General features: G+C 40.9%; 1 protein-coding gene across 1 annotated transcript in view; it reads right to left on the reverse strand.

The window, feature by feature from the left end:
* Positions 1-21,222, reverse strand: part of LOC122541113 (zinc transporter ZIP1-like) — a 51,470-nt gene extending 30,248 nt beyond the window's left edge. The window contains exons 1-3 of the mRNA XM_087981225.1: positions 21,080-21,222; positions 20,622-20,686; positions 4,890-5,020 (exon numbers count right to left, since the gene is read on the reverse strand). Of these exons, the coding sequence (XP_087837351.1) occupies positions 4,890-5,020; positions 20,622-20,686; positions 21,080-21,222 (339 nt within the window). The remainder of the gene's footprint in view (positions 1-4,889; positions 5,021-20,621; positions 20,687-21,079) is intronic.
* Positions 21,223-21,827: the final 605 nt, after the last annotated feature.

A 21,827-nucleotide genomic window follows, 5' to 3' on the forward strand; every position in this document is an offset into this window, starting at 1 on the left:
AATGTTAAATTTAGGGAATACTTCGCAGAGCTATATCGGTCAGAGGGAGACGAACACGGTGCAGCGAGAATGCAATCCTGTTTTGAGGTTTTGGACCTCCCCAGTATAAACACAGAACAGGCTTCTGTATTGAATGCACCTATAACAGTACAGTAAGTGAAAGAAGCAATAAGGCATCTCCAGGGTGGCAATGCACCAAGGTCAGATGGATTCTATAAGGAATTCATAAATGTGTTAGTGGAGCCACTTTTGGGAATGTGTAGCTATTCACATACACAAGATTGTCTGCTGCCTTCTCTTCAGGAGGCTAATATCTCCCTCATTTTAAGACCCCAAAGAACGTACTTCAAATACACCAACCTCACTGTTGAATGTAGATTTTAGAATTCTATCCAAGATGCTTGCTCGGAGGTTGGAAAAGGTCTTGCCCCATATTATAAAAGGTCAGACGGGTTTTGTTAAGGGCCGTAACTCCTTCAACAATATCAGGAGGGTACTGAACATAGTGCAAATATGCCAAAGATTGATCTCTGGTTTGGTGGTCGCCCAAGACCAGAAAAGGCGTTTGATCTGATAGAACGGCTGTATCTGTTTGGGGTCCTAGTGCGGTATGGTCTGGGGCGGGGGATCCTTTGCCAGATGGGTGGCAGTATTGTATAATGATCCTTAAGGCAGCAGTCATTATAAACAGTGCTAAGTTAGATAACTTTAACATTGGGAGAAGTAGTCGACAGGGGTGTCCTCTCTCACTGCTGTTATTCACCTTGCCAATTGAGGCATTAGCTGAGGCTATCAGGAGGGATCCTGAAATAGTGGCACCAAGGGTAGGAATGGGGGGAGCATAATATGCTGACGAGGTCCTTTTATTCATGGCCAATCCGGAGAAGTCTCTGTTCCTCGACTGATTCAAACAATTAATTTATTTGGTGGTTTCTCAGGCTGCAGGATCAACTTTACAAAGTCAGACATAATGGTGGTGGTGGTGGTGGTGGAGGGGTGGGGGGGGTTTGTTGGGGGTTGGGGAGCGGAATTAGTGGAGGTGCCTAATCTGAAAGATGGAATGCAGTTCCCGTTTAGATGTTCGTCAAAAGGTTTTTTTTAAATTTGGGAATTTTTATTACCCCTTCCTTCCACCAGCTGTATAAGCTAACTATAAAGCAGGATTGGCAGCAATGGGAGGGGTTACTGTTATCATGGTTTAGCCAAATAGCCCGGATTAAAATGAATGTCCTACCCCAGCTGTTGAACCCCATAAGAATGCTCCCATTTTTGCTACCCAGACAAGTGTTACGGTGGCTCAGTGGTTGGCTGGAGTCCTTTATTTGGTGCTACAGGCACCCTCTGATTAAATTGCAGCTTTCACAGGATGAGGGAGGAGTGGATCTTCCAGATTTGAAGAAATATCAAATAAACATCTTGTCAGCATAAGTTGATGGCTGGGTACAGAGGAATTCGGAGTCGATTTGGCTTGACAGTGAAGCCTCGCAGTTGAGATATCCATAAATAATAAATTAACTAGAGGATAAGATGAAATCTGTAACTGAGTAGTATAAGAATCCAATCATTTTAAATATGGCCTGGAGGATAATGAGGCAAGATGAGGATAATTGGTCTAAGACCTTGCCGTTTACCGAGTTGGTGGGAGCCCAAGGATTTAAACCTGCGGCAATGGACTCCAGCATTAAGTTATGGGAAAATAGGGGAATCTCATGCCTAGGAGATTTGTTTGAGGGGGAGGTCTGATGTCATTTCGTCAGTTAAGCCAGAAATATGGATTGCCTAATTGGGACCTTTTCCAGTACTTTCAGATAGGGATTATATACAAAGGAAGATCTTGCTCCTGGCTCAGTGTTACAAGTCAGATGTGGAGAAAAGTACTCCAGTGTACAGGTGCTCTTTCAGTCAGTACTTTGTGTCATTTACAGAAAGGTCATACCCTGGGGAACATGGATGGACTTTTTAGGACATGGAATTGAGAGCCAGGAGAGGATATTTCATTGGAGGTATGGGAAGATATGGGGAAATGTAAGGAAAATTTCAGTATGTAACAGAATGCAGGACATGCGGTTGAAGATCTTACACAGGGCTCATATGGCACCAGAGAGGCTAGCCAAGTTCAAAAGAGGAGTGTCATCAGGGTGTCCCAGATATAAAATTATATAGGCACTCTTACACACTACTACTGGTCATGCAGTATGATCCAAAGATCCATAGATACTGGAGTGCTATGGTAAGGGAGCTAAAGGACATCCTAGGGATTGAAATTAACATAGATCTGGTATTTCCTTTTCTGGGGTTACTGAATTTGCCCTCTCTGGGAGAACACAGGAAAAGATTGTGTAACATTCTTACCCAGTGCATGAGGAAGAACATTGTAGTGAATTGGATGTCAGAAAAAACACCAGGTCTAATGGAGTGGCGTAGGATGGAGCATCTCCCCAAGATTACCTCACAAATATGGTGTACCACAAAGCAGAACAGTTTTACAAGATGTGGCGGCCCTTTTTAAATTATATTGATGCAGACTTAACAATATTAATTAGGGCCATGGTATAGCCATGGGAATCAGTATGGTTGCCCATGGGGCCTGGGAGGAAGAGGCTGGGGCAAAAAAAAATACGGGCACTATAACTGGCGCTCCCAGGGATGGGAGCCTCAGTGGTGGTGTGATGAGTGAAATAGAATAAAGTATTGAGATATAATTTAAGTTACTTGAATTTAGTTTAGGTTAAATATTTATTTAATTTGTTCGTAGTTTAAGTAGATACGTTTGTTCTGGTAGAATAGTAGGTCACTCATTAATAATAGTATCACGTTATGACTTTGTTGTACTGCCTCTACTTGTGTTTTTTGGTGGGGTTTTTTGTATATAAATGTTTTGTAAAAGACTTTAAAAAGGTCTTTAATAATAATATTTATAAAAAATGCTTATTAGGCCACAGATGGAATACGGTGTGCAACTCTGGTCACCACACTATCAGAAGGATGTGATTGCACTGGACAGGGTGCAGTCAAAATTCAGCATGTTGTCTGGGCAAAGAAGTCTCAATTATAAAGGAGAGACTGAATAGGTTGTTTTCCTAAGAGCATAGGCGGCTGAGGGGTTGGATGGGGAGTTTGATCTGATTGAGGTATACAAAATTGAGAGTCTTAGAGTGGAGTAGATTGAAAGAATGGCAGATGGGGGAAGACCAAAGGGCCCACATTTAAAAGATGCGGCACAAGAGGTTTAGAGGAGATTTCAGAAAGTATGTTTTTTCCCAGAGGATGGTAGATATATGGAATGTGCTACCTGGAGGGATGGTGGAGGTAGATACTCTTGCAACATTGAAGTAGCATCTGGATGAGTACTTACTACAGGCTATATTTTTATAAATGACTTGGATGAGGAAGTGAAAGGTGGGTTAGTACGTTTGCCAATGACACAAAGGCTAGAGGAGTTATGTATAGTATGGAAGGCTGTTGTAGGTTGCAATGGGACATTGACAGGATGCAGAACTGTGCTGATAAGTGGCAGATGGAGTTCAACCTGGAAAAGTGTGAAGTGATTCACTTTGGAAGGTCAAATCTAAATGCAGAATCCAGGATTAAAAGGCAGAATTCTTGGTAGTGGGAAGGGATAGAGGGATCTGGGGTCCATGTCCATAGATTCCTCAAAAGTTGCCACCTAAGTTGATAGGATTGTTAACGTGACATACAGTGTGTTGGCTTTCATTAGCAGCGGGATTGCGTTTAAGAGCCACAAGGTTATGCTGCAGTTCTATAGAGCCCTGGTTAAACCACACTTGGAATATTGTGTTTAGTTTCTGGTCGCCTCATTATAGGAAGAATGTAGAAGCTTTAGAGAGGGTGCAGAGGCGATTTACCAGGATACTGCCTGGATTGGAAGGCATGTCTTATGAAGAAAGGTTGAGGGAGCTAGGCCTTTTCTCATTGGAGGGAAGTAGTGGTCACTCTGGAAGTGACCATTCCCTCTGGGACACTCTGGTCCCTTCTTCCTTCACTCCCAATGCCCCTCACCCCCATAGTACCTTCCTCTATAATCGCTAAAGGAGTAGCACCTGCCCATTTACTTCCTCCTTCCTGCATATGAAAGGGTACAATCATACCTTCCAGGTGAAGCAGCACCTCGCACAATCTAGTCTATTGCATTTGCTGCTCACACTGTCCTCTACTTTGGAGAAACAAAGTTTAGACTCAGGTGTTCTGCAAAGCGGTCACCATATTCTGCTGCAAAAAACAAAAAACTCTCAGCTTCCAGTTGCCTGCCACTTTAACACACCACCCTGTTCCCTGGCCAACACCCGATTCAGGTTTGCAGCTTGTGCTGACTTTTGCTGGAAGAACACCACCACATTTTCCACTTGGGGATGTTGCAGCCCTCCAGACTCAGTAGTGAGGGCAATTATTTTAGGGACTGAAATCTCCTATGTCCTAGCCCCAAACCTACACACCAGGCCTTATTATCACAGTCTATTACACACTAACTATTGTCAGCTACTAACAGTCTCAATTAACAGCTAGTCATTCTCCAAGCCAGATCATTATTCACTCATCTGTTCAACTGTTCTTTTTGGGCTCTATCCCCATTTATCATTTACCCCTTATCTTCTGCATATAAGCCAACATTTTCCTAGCTACCATCAGTTCTGAGGAAGGGTAAATGGATCCAAAATGTTAACTGATTTGTCTTCACAGATGCTGCCAGACCTGCTGAGCTTTTCCAGCAAACTGTTTTTGTTTCTGCGTTTACAGCATCTGCAGTTCTTTTGATTTTTATAGTGGGCTGAAATGCTGTTTCTATGCTGTATGACTATGTATCTAAATCTGTAAAGGTTAAATATCCATACATTCACCCATGCAAACATATTGACCACAAAGAGTAATACCTGAATTTGTAGTTTTTCCAGCTCTTCATTGATGTGAAAAAAGTAATCTGGTAGGACATCCAATAGACATGCAGCAAGAAAAACTCCTCCAGCGAAGGAACTACATAGGCTCAGTAAGAATTGCTGACTTGCTAAGCAAAGAATGGAAGGGGTAAATATTAGTTCATGATGCATCACACCAATAAATTGGAGTAGCGAAATATATTGGTTTTGCAGGAATATATTAACCATAACCCTATTTCAACACAAGAATTCAGCAATTCAAAAGAACTATTTCAAAAGATGTGGGCTTTACTCCACAGCATGTATCCCTAGTTGCTCTCAAACTGATTGTTTTCTGCGATGGCCCTAGTAAGACAGTTATAAGTCAACCACATTGCTGTGGGTCTGAAGTCACACATGGACCTGACTAGATAAAGACTGCAGATTTCCTTCCCTAAAGAATATTACTGAATCAAATAGGATTTAATTAAAAGGGCAACTGATGACAATTTTGTAGTTACCAATACAGAGACTAGCTTTTAATTAATTTTTAATTCATTCATTTAAAGTTTTGCTAGTTGCTGTGGTGGACTTTGACTCCTTATTCCCAAGCATTAGCCTCCTTACACAAGACATAGGAGCAGAATTTAGGCCACTCAGTCCATTAAGTCTGTTCTGCCATTCAATTATGGCCAATACGTTTTTGAACCCCATTCTCCTGCTTTCAGCTCATAACCCTCAATATTCAAGAACCTTAGTCTTAAATATATTGAATGACCTGGCCTCCACAGCCTTCTGTGGCAATGAATTCCATAGATTCACCACTCTTGCTGAAGAAGCTTCTCTTTATCTATGTTCTAAAAGGTCTTCCTTTAATCCATGGCTTTGCCCTTGGGTCCTAGTCTCTCCTAGGAATGGAAAGATCTTCCCAACATCCACTCTGTCTCGACATTTCAGTATTGTGTTTCAATTAGATGACCCCCTTGTTCTTCTAAACTCCACGTACAAACGTTCCTCATAGGTTAAGCTTTTCATTCCTGTGACCATTCTTGTGAATCTCCTCTGAACATGATCCGGGGCTAGTACATCCTTCCTGAGACATGGGGCCCAAGACTGCACACAACACTCCAAATGTTGTCTGACCAGACTTAAGTCTCATAAGTACATCCCTGCTTTTAGATTAGAGTCCTCTCAAAATAAATGCCATCAATGCATTTGCCTTCCTAACCACTGACACAACCTACAAGTTTACTTTGAGCGAATCCTGGATTAGAACTCCCAAGTCTCTTTGCACTTTAGAATTTTCTCCCCATTTAGAAATTAATCCATGCCTCTATTCTTCCTCCCTCCCACCTTGTACACCATCTGACAGTTCTATGCCCACTCTCATAATCTGTCCATAATCTTTCTGCAGTTTCCCTGCCTCCTCAATACTACCTATCCCTCTAGGTATCCGTATTGGAATCTTAGCCAGAATGCCTTCAGTTCCTTCATCCAGATCATTAGTGTATAAAATGAAAAGTTGTGATCCTATCACTGAGCCTTACGGAATACCACTTGTCACTGACTGCCATCCTAAGAAGGACTCTTATCCCTGCTTTCTGCCAGACAAACCAAGCTTTACCAATATGAGCACCCTGCCTCTGACACCATCTTATTCAGCAGCATCCTGTGCGGCCCCTTGTCAAAAGGTCTTCTTGAAGTCAGAGTAGGTAACATCCATTGACTCTGTCTAACCTGCTCATCAATTTCCTCAGAATTCTGGCAGATTTGTCAGGCATGACCTCCCCTTGATGAAACCATGCTGACTTTGCTCTATTTTACCATACTTTTCTAAGTATTCTGAAGTCTCATCTTTCACAATAGATTCCAGTGTTGACTCAAAAAGAAAGTCTCAGACGACACAAAAATTTCAATCTTAAACTTACTTTATTTCAATTAAGCCAGCAAGAGATCAATAGCCCAGTGTATCAATCAAGAAATCCCTGGATGGACTGAGAGATCTGGGTTTTTTTTTAAGCAAAAAAATGGCAGCATATTTTATAGCCCTTGTGTATAATAATTTCATATAATTCAATGCCAATGTAACGTTTCTTCATCTAATTAAATTCTCAATTAAAATTAGATGATTAATACATTTTAGTCCTGTTCACATACATCATTGGTTTGTTTCAATTTAAGTGTTTGTACATCTGTTGCCACTCTCTTGCATCAAAGCAGATAAAGGTAAACATTTATCAGTGTTTTATTTATTGGGCATGATGGAAGTTTTGCCCAGGAAAATATAGCTACAAGGTTATGCCAAGTGTCTTACATTCTTTAATTTATTCACATGGTCACTGACTTCCATTTTCAACTTGGAAGACAAATTATTATTGCAAGATGAAAACTTAAAAGGGAGGTTTTTAAACCATTGATTTCCCAATACTTTATCACCAGGATTTTACCCACAATGAGGTTAGGCTAACCAGTCTAATTTTCCATCTTTTGCATTACTCCTTTTAAAACAGGCGTGTCACATTAGTGATATTCCAGTCCCTTGGGGACCCTCCCTGATTCCAGCAATTCCTGAAAGATCACCATTAATGCCTCCACTATCTCTTCAGCTACCTCCGTTAGAACTCTGGGGTGTAGTCCATCTGATCTAGGTTATTTATCCACCTTCAGGCCATTCCATTTTTCTAGCAATAATAATTAGCTCACTTGGGATGCCAAGGAGTATTCAGATGGTGAGATGAGATACCTGAAAGTGTCTGGAGGGAGATGGAGATCAGCAAGTAGAACAAAGAACAAAGAAAATTTACAGCCCAGGAACAGGCCCTACGGTCCTTCAAGCCTGAGCCGATCCAAAATGTACTATCTAAACCTGTCGGTCAATTCCTAAGCATTTGTATCCCTCTGCTCCCCACCTACTCATGCATCTGTCCAGACGCATCTTAAATGGATCTACCATGCCTGCCTCTACCACCTCTGCTGGCAACGTGTTCCAAACGCCCACCACCCTCTGTGTGAAGTACTTGCCGCGTGTATCCCCCTTACACTTTCCACCCCTCACCTTGAAAGCATGACCTCTGGTTATTGAATCCTTCACCCTGGGAAAAAGCTTGTCTCTATCCACCTTGTCTATACCCTTCACGATTTTGTAAACCTCAATCAGGTCCCCCCTCAATCTCCTTTTTTTCTAGTGAAAATAAACCTAACCTACTCAACCTCCCTTCATAGCTAGCACCTTCCATACCAAGCAACATCCTCGTAAACCTTCTCTGCACCCGTTCCAAAGCGTCCACATCCTTTTGGTAATGTGGCAACCATAACTGTACGCAATATTCTAAATGTGGCCAAACCAATGTCTTGTATAATTTTAACATGACTTGCCAGTTCTTATACTCAATACCCCATCCAGTGAAGGCAAGCATACTATATGCCTTCTTGACCACTCTATCCACCTGTGCATCCACCTTCAGGGTACAGTGGACCTGCACTCCCAGATCTCTCTGCCTATCAACTTTTTCCAAGACTCTTCCATTCATTGTATAATTCGCTCTAGAATTAGATTTGCCAAAATGCATCACATCACATTTGTCTGGATTGAAAGCCATCTGCCACTTTTCTGCCCAACTCTCCAGTCTATCTATATCCTCCTGTATTCTCTGACAGCCCCTTATGCTTTCTACTACTCTGCCAATCTTTGTGTCATCTGCAAACTTGCTGATCATACCAACAGTGCCCTCTTCCAGATCATTTATGTATATCACAAACAACAGTGGCCCAATACTGACCCCTGTGGAACACCACTGGTCACCTTTCTCCATTTCGAGAAACTAGCTGGACAAGAGAGGAAATAGAGAATGTGGGGAGTAGCATAATCCAGGAAAATCTGCTACACAGGATAGAATACCAGAGAGCGATTGCCAAAAGGTAGTGAGAGTTGTGAACTGGAGGTAGCCAAGGGAGGTTCAAGAGCTTAATATTGAGGAGATACTCTGCCTGATAGGAATGGCAGATGGTATAAGATGAACATGATTGTTCCATATTCTTCAGCATTCTGGCCAAGTCTGACATTCTGGAATCACAGCCAGGTGCAGTTTTAGAGTTTAAACAATATATGCAACAACTAATTTTAATCACATTGGCTGATAGGGTCCTTCTTGTCTTTCGTCATTGTGTCAGAGTGTGTGGATTCCGTAGTAATGACCCCTGGAGAAGAGCATCAATCCTGTTGGGAGATTTCCAGGTGGAGTTGAGCAAGTTTCAAACTGAGTGGATCAAGTGAAATACAGGCAGCACCACGATGTTGCCCCAAGGTAATGAGGGGGAGAAATGCAAACCAATCTGTAGTGAGCTACAGTAGAAGAATTATTATAATCTTACTGAATGTCACATACATGACTCATTGTCTGTCAACTAGAATGCTTTTTTGCCTCGACTCATCATTATCCTATTAGTAATGAACATCTCAAGTTGCTAATGCACAGAAGCAGCGTGAAACAGTTTATTTTGTTTCCAATGTTGGTGTGAAGCTTTGTACATAGCCCATATATTCTAAAGACTGTTAAATTGCACGAAACACATTTCTTCAGCTGTTCACAACAAGCAAAATGCTGGCTGTACTCAATGTTAGATGTGATTCTGTGATTTGATGGGATTTGCCAAATAATCTTGATTGTGTTAGTTATGTTAACAACCAAGTTAAGATTGTCAATTGAGCTTATAGTATAGTGCACTTGTGGGTACTAGAAAATATAGATCATTCACAAGGCCTTGTTCTTTGTAGATGGAAACAGCACATGCACACAGAACAAAAACAAATTACTGGAGAAATGCAGCATGTCTGGCAGCATCCGTGATTCTGTGATCTTTCTTCTGAATTGGACTTGAAATATTGTCTCTGCTTTCTCTCCATGAATGCTGCCAGATTTGCCAAGTTTCTCCAGCAATTTCAGTTTTTGTTTCAGATCTTCATCTGCAGTTCTTGGTTTTATTTTATGTGACACACTGAATATATTTCAACTGTCAATAAAGCAACAGCCAAGCTCTGGAGCTTTCCTCAGGGGAACATCTTGACCAATCAACATCAAAATGGATGACTGGAGGAGTGCTAATGTGGTACCATTATTCAAGATAGATAGCAGGGATAAGCCATGAAACTACAAACCTGAGAGTCAAATATCAATGATAGAGAAGCTATTAGAAAATTTTCTGGGACAATCTCTACTTGGAGAGGCAAGGATTAATCAATGATATAATCAGCATGCTTTGTTTTGAGTTTTTCAAAAAGATGACTGCATGTGTAGGTGAGACTAGTACAGTTGATACCATCTACATAAACTTCTATTTAACCAGTCTGCTTTGCACAATCTTGTACAGATGCGATGAACCTTTGAGACATTAACTGATGGAAACTGAAAGAGTTGGTTGAAGGGTAACTTCACGATGGGAATTGTGTTTGGTAGCATACCACTGGAATCAGTGGTGGGTCCCTTTGTTTGTTGTTTTATCTGCTGTGTCTAGATAATTCAGTGACATGAAAAGTGACAGTAGTAAATACAAGGAGGAGAGCTTTACTCTTCAGGACAATGTAGATGGGTTATAGACAGAAAAGTGGCAAATTTAATCTGAGAAGTGAGGTGATGCATTTTGGGAGGACTAACTATGGAGTACATGTTGAATGGTAGAACCCTGGAAAGTACTGAAGATCAGAGGTATATGTATTCATAGATATTTGAAGGCTGAAAAAAAGTGATTAAGACAATATTTTGGATATTTGCTTTTATTATTCAAGGCATTGATTACAAGAGCAAGGAGTTTATGGTAGAGCTGTATATAGGCTAGCTGGAATGCACTGTGCAGTTCTGCTCACCAATGGAGAGCGTGTAGAGAGATTCACCAGGATATTTTGCTTAGCTAGAGTGATTCAGCTATAAAAAGAAACTAGATAGGCTGGGATTATTTTCCTCTGAGCAGAGATGGATGAGGGGGACCTGATTGAGGTGTACAAAGTTTGAGGAAAACTGTAGTGAGAAACTTTGGGCGGCGTAGTGGCACAGCAGTTAGCACTGCTGCCTCACAACGCCAGAGACCCGGGTTCAATTCCCGACTCAGGCGACTGTGTGGAGTTTGCACATTCTCCCAGTGTCTGCGTGGGTTTCCTCCGGGTGCTCCGATTTCCTCCCACAGTCCAAAGATGTGCAGGTCAGGTGAATTGGCTATGCTAAATTGCCTGTAGTGTTAGGTAAAGGGGTAAATGTAGGGGAATGGGTGGGTTGCGCGTCGATGTGGACTTGTTGGGCCGAAGGGCCTGTTTCCACACTGTAAGTAATCTAATCTAAACCTCTCTTTAGTAGAGGGGTCAATATCCAGTGGGCCCAGATTCAAAGTCAGGAGCAGAGAGTTTGAGGATTTTTTTATTTCATAGAGGGTGATGCATAGAGAATTCACTGTCAAAAAGCATGATAGATGCAGAAACCCTCAAAACATTTCAGAACTATTTAGATAGATACTTGAACTGCAAGACAAGGCCATCAGCCAGGTGCTTGAAAATGGTGCTTTAGTAGATGCTTAATGACAGGTGCAAAAACACTGGATCAAATGGGCTCTTGCCATACATCTGCAGTCATTGTTTTTACCTCTTGCCATACATCATCCATGGTAACACCTCTACTAGAATCCACTCGCCAATCGATCAGCACTCTCCTCTTGCACTGTATAAAAATGCTTTTCCCCATTAGATTGATGTGTTTGCAAATTGACCTGATGAAAAGATGTCAGATGACAGTTTGACAAAATGTCTTCTCAGATATGGTGGTGTAAACTGGGTTATTTTGTTGCATTCTTCCCCCACCCCCCATCCCCATCTCATTGACCTTCGCTATCTAGCAAACTGGCTAAATCTGTCTGGTATAGGTAAAGGCACAGAAAGATTAAAACAAATACAATAGATTTCCTATTTAATCCTCAAAAGAGTAAGGTAACCTGCTATTAATAAATTGACCTCATGTGAATTATATGGTCCACTGATGGTAAAGCATGCCATGGGACTGAATATCTGAAAGTGCTGTTTTATTAAAAAAAATTCCTGAGGTGTCACAGGGTCTGAGCAGCTAGTCAGATGTTCTACTATTTTCCTTAAGCACAACTCTTCAACAATTCTCCTCATTTGGCACAATTATTTTATTCTGTTTAATACAATTTCAACTGATGTTTGTGCATGCTCAGTTGCTCCCTAGATCAGCCGTACCCTCAGGCTGGTTGTTTTATATCCTGGGGTCAAGAGTGTGGTGCTGGAAAAGCACAGGTCAGGCCGCATCTGAGGAGTTTGGGGGGTGGGGGGCGCACGTGAAGAAATCAATGTTTCAGGCAAAAGCCCTTCAGCCGGAAGGCTTTTATATCCTGCTCAACTCTGGAGTCTGACCTATTGAACCTATTACCTCAGCAGTTGTGGTGCCTTTTGTTCCTAACCAGGTATCTGTTGAATGTCATGATTCGGAGATGCCGGTGTTGGACTGTCTAGCTATCTAGCTATCACCATTGTTAACAGCTAACCCGAGAATGCAACTTTAAAAAAAGGGTTTTGTGATTTACACATGAAAGAAATGAAACTATCACTGTATTCGAACAGATGAAAGGCTTAACAGACAATCAATTCTTCAATGTATAATTTCAGTTACATCACACTGCAAATTTTTGCTATAAATTCTGTGTTACAAGCGAGCCCTCCACAATCACCTGATGAAGGAGCATCGCTCCGAAAGCTAGTTGCTTCCAATTAAACCTGTTGGACTATAACCTGGTGTTGTGTGATTTTTAACTCGTTGAATGTAACTTGGTTCAAGTCATTGCCCTTGCCTGTGAAATCAACATTTAACAAGTGACCCACTAATACTCATACTTCCCACTACAAAACCTATCCTGCTACTCACTGCAACACCCGTTCCCTGACCACCTTCCACAGACACAGCAAACCCTCTTCCTGATCCATAGTGATCTTTTGTGCATTCCTAGTTTCAGCCTGCATGGTCATTGCCATTGTATGTGTAATGCAATACATGCTGTCTCTATATAAGAAGACTGCCTTGTTTTAGAATGAGTGATAATTGTCAGAGTTCATTCATAGAATCATGAATTATCAAGAGGTCATTTGGCCCATCATGCCCACACCAGTTCTAATACCTCATGTTAATCTCAAGCTTGTTCTTCAGATCCAAGCACACCATTTCTAAATCATCCAGTACCCTCCTGAATGGCTCAAATTGAACCTGTCTCCAACACATTTCCAAGCCACATTCCATCACTCAGAAGTTTTGCTCACATCACCCTTGATTTATTTACACATTACTTTAAGTGTATACCCTTTCATTTTTCCTTTAGGAGTTGGAACTTCAACCTAAAGACGGACATCAAAATCCTTAAAGAGCCGTGGATGCTGTAAATCAAACAAAAATAGAAGTCGCTGAAAAAGCTCAGCAGGTCTGGCAACATCTGCAAAGAGAAAACAATTGAAGTTTTGTGTCCGATGACTCTTCCTTGACAGCTAACTCATTATCTTGAAAACTTTTATCAAATCTCTTTTCAGCCTTCTTCACATGAAAGGAGTCCCCACATGAAAGGAGTCCCAAAGTCTTCAATCTATCCTCAGTTGAATTTTTTTCACAGCTGGAACTATTCCACACCCTTTTCCAAACTTCTCATGGTCCTTAATACTATCCGTTCGATTCATATTTCCTTTTAGATGCAAAAAAAATAAATCCAACATTTCATCGCAGATATTCTTTAATCAGAAAATAATCTGTAACTAAATATTCAAAACAATGTGTTCATTATTGCCTGGAGTTGATTGCGATGATTTGATTAAAAACTGGAGGCCGTGACGTCAAAGTCTCATCGGAGGCGGCGGGGAGGGCGGGGCGAGAGCGAGAGAGAAGTGGGGCAGTGTAGAATACCGAATCTCAGGACTTTTAGAAATGGATGCAGGTTTGCTCACTGAGCTACAAATCTTCTCAAAACGGCAGATGATTGCTCAGTGCATTGCTCATTCCAATAAAAGTGGATGTTCAGCATTGTATTGTCATTCAATTACCTCAACTTTAAACATTAATAGAATTCATTTCCAGTACTTTCCTCTAAATTGTTGAAAATTTTATGTAAAATCACTAGACTTTGCAGGTTCGACTTTACGAGGAGCACAATTACGAATATTGACTATAATGGAGAAGCACTCAAACTTGTCAATTTCATTTCTAGCGTTCCTATAGTTTATAACCAGTTTCTGCACTTCCACACAGTTTTGAACAGCAGTGCCAGTGTTCAAGTTCACTTTCTCCATCCAACTTCTCCTGCAAACTGTGCCCCATTCAACCTTATCCTCTTGCCCACCCACTACTTCCGCCTCAATTATCTTCAGTCATGGCCATTTTAGAAAGTTGGCGAGAATTATGAGGGGCATGGATAGGGTAAATAGGCAAAGTCTTTTCCCTGGGGTTCACGAGTCCAGAACTAGAGGGCATAGGTTTAGGGTGAGAGGGGAAAGATATAAAAGAGACTTAAGGGGCAAATGTTTCACACAGAGGGTGGTACAGGTATGGAATGAGCTGCCAGAGGAAGTGGTGGAGGCTGGTACAATTGCAACATTTCAGAGGCACTTGGATGAGTATATGAATAGGAAGGGTTTGGAGGGATGTGGGCTGGGTGCTGGCAGGTGGGACTAGATTGGGTCGGCATGGACTGGTTGGACCAAAGGGTCTGTTTCCATGCCGTACATCTTTATGACTAAGTAATATGGTACAAAATAGATAGGTTATGCATGAACTGAATAACTCTTAGAAATACCAGTGTTGGGCTTGGCAAAGTCAAAAATCAGAACACCAGTTATTGTCCAACAGGTTTGATAGGAAGCTTCCAATTAATTGGTGCTTCTAATTAAACCTGTTGGACTCTAGCCTTGTGTTGTGTGATTTTAACTTTTAGCTATGTAGCTTTCAATTTCAGGATTGTGCTACACCTCAATTCTTCAGTGTTGTTACAAGCAGGCAAATAAAAGGAGTAGGAATATAATTGCAAGGAGAAAGGGCGAGTACAGCTTTCCCTGATCCAGGGGTACGAAGGCAAGCAGGTTCTCTCAAAGTAAAACCTCTAAAAGGGGTGGGGGTGGGGGAGAAGACTGCATCCCTAGTATCGCCCTCAGGAGACGACACCATCCCCATGCATTAAACAGGCAGATTATTCTCACCATTGCTCCCCCAAAGTCACCGGCTTCCATATGCCCCCAAAGAAGCACACATTTCATTCAATGGTTGTTTGCCAGCCTCTATCCCAGTCCTCCGGATAAGCAGACACCCACTTCGAGCTTTCGAACTCACCTGTTGCTGCCGCCAGCCTGATTCGGGCTGTAACTGGGAACAGTCCACACAAAGTTGGCAGCAACATCAGCGCCACCAAACAGCCGACCTGGATCAAAAACAACTCCATCACAATACTGAGCACATCCCATGACCTGACCCCACAAAACCATTTACCCCGCCCTATGACGCACTCCACCCTCACGCTGATACCACCTAATTGGCATTGACGAAAATCAGATCAAATCTAAATATAATGACTAGGGTTACCACGCTCAGGCGAGGGGAAAGGTTGTGAAAGAGAGTCCTTGCATTATATAAGTAGGTAATTGGTTATTTTACCTAGCGAATTTACTCAGACTATCAAGAGATAAGGATGACACATCTATCTCCATTGAGACGTTATCTCGACGAAGGATTCTTCACTCAACAACATGAAGCAGAGAAAGAATTACATCTGATTATTAAGGATATGTAGGAATGTAGAGTTAAGGTTAAAATCAGATCGGCCATGATCTTATTGATCAGCAGAGCAGGCTCAAAGGGCCGAGTGGCCTATTCTTGTTCCTTGATTTTATGTTCGCAATTTAACTTAAGTCACATGATTCTTGGAAATATCTTTTGACTCAGCTAAAGAAAATGAGTTGCTGTGTGTTAAAAGCCTCTCAAAACTAAAAAGCAAACACCAATTTAGAATGCACATTCCTAAATAATAATATAATATGCACTTTCATTACAATTATCTTCTTATCTGTCTTCTGCCTTGTCTTCAGTGTGTTCCAGACCTGCTTATTCACAGATTTCATTGAGGAGGTATGAGATCTTCAATCTTTATTGAAGTCTGTGGTCTCTGTACCACTAATTAAGATTTAGATACACATTGATATTGCCTAAGAGACCCAAGACATTTTCCTGATGGTAAGATAGAAAAGCAAGTCTTTGGTCATACACTAGCAAGTCATCTAGGATTTTGAAATGTTATCACTGTTCAAAGTATGTGTGCTCTGCCAACTCACTGGACTTTTGACTGGTCACCTTTAAACACAAAAGGGCACTCTTTTGTTCTTGTTGAACTTTGCTCAAATGTATTTTGAATTGCTGGCCATTGATGCCTCTTGGCTATATACACACTGATTTTTGTATCATTTTATATGATCTCAGTAAAGTTTTATTTCTGGATTCTGCCAGGAAGTCATTGAAATTTTCTACTGGGTGTCCCTTGACCAGTTGGTAAACAATAGTGTTACTGAATGTGTCAATTGAGGGGTTTTCCAGCCATGCCATAAAGTTTCAATTGTTTTTTCAGCTATGGTATTGACCTCATAAGACACTCACTTCTGTATGAAACCTAAAATTACTGAGATTGTTATTGACATAAACCAATTCCATTAGAATTAATTTGGTTGAATTACTCATTTTCCCAGGGAATGTCTTGGTTTTATTTTCTAATGCAGAAATGACAATCACATGAACATCTAAGGAATCATTTGTCTTTCTGCTACTTTGAAAGTTTGTCCTCAATCTGCATCTTCTGGGAATGATCAATAGATAGCCGTTGTGAGATTGTATTCAAATAATGACTGAAATTGGTCAATGGCAAAAATAGCCTCTTTATTCAGCAACCACAAGTAGCACAAATTGGAGGCGACAATAGAATCCTGAATTACAGTTCTTACAATAGCTTCTTTATACACAGTTGTTACATATATTAAAATTCCATTACTGTGGTGTTACTTGTTTTTATTTATAGTAAACAAAGGTTTGAAGGGTTTTTGTTCTGGGAGACAAGAGATGGGTTAAAACATGTGCTAATTGCTGGCTGCTACTCCTGACAGGATTGAAAATGTCTGTCCGGTCAGCTTGCATAATTAAGAGGTGTTATCCTTTTGTCTTTTAAGTTAATAAATGTTAATAAAAATACTTGGTCTATTTGCTACAAATAAGTTGCTTAATAAAAGTACTGTGCTGATTACCACAGCAGGTTTGTGAGATTTGTTTACTATTTGCCGATGTATGTTTCATTCATCCACGCAGTTTCACATAAGTGTTGTTTTGACGATTAGTTTTAAAAAGGATAACAGTCCAGTTAAAAGATATTACATACTAATTGGGACAAATGTTTGGTGTTCTGTAATCTATTCAGGTCCAAGAGATGGTTGGTAAGGGCTGATTAATATTATAGTCTTTCAATAGTTTCGGATAGGTAATGGAGACATGACGGTGGGTATGGTATTGTTCTGAGTAAGTTAGTAGTCTTTCATATTTATTCAGAGATAGCTTTTGATGTAAATAGATGTGATAAGCCCTGTAGGTGTGAAGGAGCAGTAATCAGTTTGGAAGTATTGCTTTAGTTTTAGTCTATCTTGCAATAGTAAAATATACTACAAAATCACAGTTTTTTTGAACGAATGAATGAAACCGTATTATAGTAATAACAGGTTAGTAAAAGTTTATGAATGAATGAACAGAAATCCGGTATTAATGAGTATAGTGAGCTGGTAAAGATAACCGATAACACAATATTTCATGCTGTCATAACTAGCACTGTTTGTGCCTGTGAGGAGTTTTTGTTCCACAGTGCTGAAATTGTTTCTTATTATGCAATTATGGAGTCATAGAGTCCTATAGTACGGCCCAAACTGTTCCATGCCGACCAAAATGTCCATCCATGTTAACCCCATTTCCCTGCACTTGGCCCATGTCATTCTAAACTTTTCCTATCCATGTACTTATCCAAATGTCTTTTAAATGTTGTTAATGTACCCACTTCAACCACTTCCGCTGGCAGCTCATTCCATATGCATACCACCCTCTGTGTAAAAAAGTTGCTCCTCTGGTTTCCTTATATTCTTTTCCCTCTAACTTTAAACTGATGTCCCGTTGACCTCAACTTCCCCAACTTTGGGAAAGAGAGTGAGTGCATTCATCCTATCCATGCCTCTCATGATATTGTACACTTCTATAAAGTTCCCTCTCATTATCCTATACTCTAAAGAAAAAATCCTAGCTTGTCCAATCTCCCCCTGTTACTCAGACAATATAATCGTAAATTTCTTCTGTATTCTTTCCAGTTTAATAACATCCTTCCTATAGCAAAGTGATCAAAACTGAACATGATACTCCAAGTGTAGCCTCACCAACGTCCTATGGCAACATAACTTTCCAACTTATATACTCAATGCCCTGATTAAGGAAGGCTAGTGTGCCAAATGCCTACTTCACTGCCTATCTATTTGTGACTTCACTTTCAGAGAACCGTGCACCCTGAACTCCTGTTCCACTACACTCCTTGAGGCCCTACCATTCACTACAAAACTCCTACCTTGATTTGACTTTCCAAATTGCAAGACCTCACACTAATCTATATTAAACACCATTTGCCATTTCTTGGCACACTTGCCCAGCTGCAATTTATGATAATCTTCTTCACTGACCACGATACCACCTATTTTAGAGCCATCTGCAAACTTACTAATCATGCCTTATCTGATACAAACAAAAACAAAAATGCTGGAGAAGTTCAGCAGGTCTGGTAGCATCTGTGGAGATAGAAACAGAGTTAATGTTTTCAGTCCAATGATCTTGAGGGTCTGCATTCAAAACATTAAATTTCTCTCTCCACAGGTGCTGACTGACATTCTGAGTTTCACCAGCAGTTTTGTTCTCATTTGTTTCAGATCTCCAGCATTCACAGTTCTTTGTTATATCTTATCTACCAGTGGGTTTTAAGAAGATTTGTAGTTCAGGTTGAGGTTCTGGATGTAGATTTGCTGACTGAGCTGGAAGGTTCATTTTCAGATGTTTCATCATTCTAGGTAACATCATCAGTGAGCCTCTGGACGAAGCACTGCTGATGATTCCTGCTTTGTATTTATACGTTTGGGTTTCTTTGGGTTGGCGATGTCATTTGCTGTGGTGATGTCATTTACTGTTCTTTTTGTCAGGGGGTGGTAAATCGGGTCCAAGTCAATGTGTTTGTTAATAGAGTTCTGGTTGGAATGCCATGCTTCTAGGAATTCTCATGCCCACAAACCCACCAACACACTAATGAACTTGAAAGAACCTATACAGACAACAAGCAACACTAATGTCATTTACAAAATACAGTGCAAGGACTGTAACAAACACTACATTGGACAAACAGGCAGAAAAGTAGCCACCAGGATACATGAACATCAACTAGCTACAAAACGACATGACCCTCTCTTACTAGTATTCTTACATACGAATGAGGAAGGACGCCACTTTGACTCGGACAACATATCCATCCTAGGATAAGCCAAACAGAGACATCACCATAAGAAATGACATCACCAACCCAAAGAAACCCAAACATATAAATAGAAAGCAGAAATCATCAGCAGTGCTTTGTCCAGAGGCTCACTGAGGATGTTACCTAGTATAGTGATGAAATGTCTGAAAATGAACCTTCCAGCTCAGCGAACAAACCTACATCCAGACCTATCTGCTGTTTGGCTTACTCTTCACCTGGATAAAAAGAAAAAGAGAGACATATAATCAGTACAAAGGGAGCAAAACAATGGAGGCTCTAGAGGAATATAGAAAGTTCTGGGGATGCTTATGAAAACATTTAGGAGAGAAAAGAGGGGATGTGAAGAAATGCTGGTGGATAAGTTAAGGGAGAATGCCAAGATATTCTGCTAGTACATCAAGGGAAATAAAATAACCAGGGAAAGTGTAAAGCTGATGAAAGACCAAGGGGACAATCTGCGCATGAAGTTGGAAGACACTGGTACAGTCTTAAATAAGTACTTCACATCTGTAGCCAAACCCGGCCAATCTCTGTGTCATCTATAAACTTACATATCATCCTTTCAGCATCCTTGATTTATCTGATCCAATCCCAGCAGTTTAGCAACCTTAACAGCAACCACCCTTTCTAGTATCCTCTATTTATCAACTTTTTGGCTATATCTCAACTATTTCTTCTTTCCCCTAACTTTGACAGCATCTTCCTCCTTGATTAAAGAAAAAGGGTAAAATTCCTATATATTTGGGAAATGGAAATTCTCGATGAAGGGAATCACCCACCCAAACATGGTTAATCTTCAGGAGAAAGAGGAAACATACTTCTAAGAAGGCCAAATAAGAAATCTTAAAGCTTACCTTGACCTCAAAGATTTAGGTCTTACCTCATTTAAGATTTTCTAAGACTGGAGTAGGAACTTACATGTTGAGCACCTTAATTTACCTTCTGCTGAAACCTGCACCTTTGAGGCTAATCAACCTCTAACTGCCCATCCAGACTTGAGAGCGTGCCTGCCATTCTTAGTTGAACAGAGAAAATGGCTGCAAGCCAATCCAATGTGCAACCACCATGAAAAACATAACCAGTGACTAGTTCCCTCTGTCACTGAGTTTGGCATGTGGAAACAGAGGGAAAGTCCCTTCGTACATCTCTCATTGTTCTTGAGAATGTCTTCTTTGAATCTGTAATTTTGGTTGAAGTAATTGTCTACCCTGATAAAGAAAGAAAAGAATAATTAACATTTATATTTGGAACCAAAGTGAAAATCCTGACTAGTTCATGTGATGTATCCTGTCAGTCCAGATTCATTAGCTGTCCCCATGATACCACGTTGTAAATTCTAGAATCAATTTTGTTTTCTTCTGCTCAATACTTCATCCTGAGGTTCTTTTAGTTATAAGGCATTGAATTGGTTTCTTAGTAATGAATTGTAACAGGCTAAAATAAATGGATTTATTTTACATTATATCAGTTCTAGAATTGTTTTGAATTAAAAGCAAATACATCAATTCAGCTTTCAGCAGAGTAGATTTTCAGAACTAAACTAAATAGACTTCAATCTTCGATTCTGGCATTATTCCCCTGTTAAACATGTTCTAATTTACGTAGTCATCTTTTCTGAGTTAATCTTTTCTGAAGTTTCTAACTGGGAAGTGCTTGTGATTTTGAACAGAGAACCAAACAAATCATTGTCTATAATGAAAGGAGTATGGTTATAACCAATAATATGTGTAATATAGGCACCCATCTTCGATTCAAGCCTCGGGCGATTGTCTGGGTTTCCTCACAGTTTGGTCCCACAGTCCAAAGATGTGCAGTTTGGGTAGATTGGCCATGCTAAATTGCCCCATAGTGTCCAAGGATGTGCAGGACATGTGTTGCTGGAAAAGCGCAGCAGGTCAGGCAGCATCCAGGGAACAGGAGAATCGATGTTTCGGGCATAAGCCCTTCAAGTTGCCTCCTCTCAACAGGATACCCAGGCCGGAGGCATGGCTATCGTTGCCCACCGACCAAACGGACGGCCCATGGGCCCATAAGCTCGACCATCTCCTGTAGCTGCTGAGGTGTGGTATCGCACACTCCTGCAGGAACAGGATGTCGGCTTTAACGTTGGCCAGGAAGGCCATCGTAGAAACACATCGCGTAGCCGATTTGATGCTACGCACATTGATGCTGGCAACTCTTATCCCCATTTTAACAGTTTACAAGGTTAACAGTGTCCATTTGCTGCTGGTCTTGCCCCTCTGGGGTAGCTGTGTGCATTCCCGTGGTGACGGCAAACTGCTGGACCATCCCAGGGCTGAGGTAGCTGTCCGGCTCCACGCTGGAGCCATTTCCCCACTCTGGTGTCTT

This window comes from Chiloscyllium plagiosum, unplaced genomic scaffold (genome assembly GCF_037043375.1).
Source record: "Chiloscyllium plagiosum isolate Xiang-an unplaced genomic scaffold, Cpla_swu_hap1 HiC_scaffold_39, whole genome shotgun sequence".
Classification (NCBI taxonomy): Eukaryota; Metazoa; Chordata; class Chondrichthyes; order Orectolobiformes; family Hemiscylliidae; genus Chiloscyllium; species Chiloscyllium plagiosum.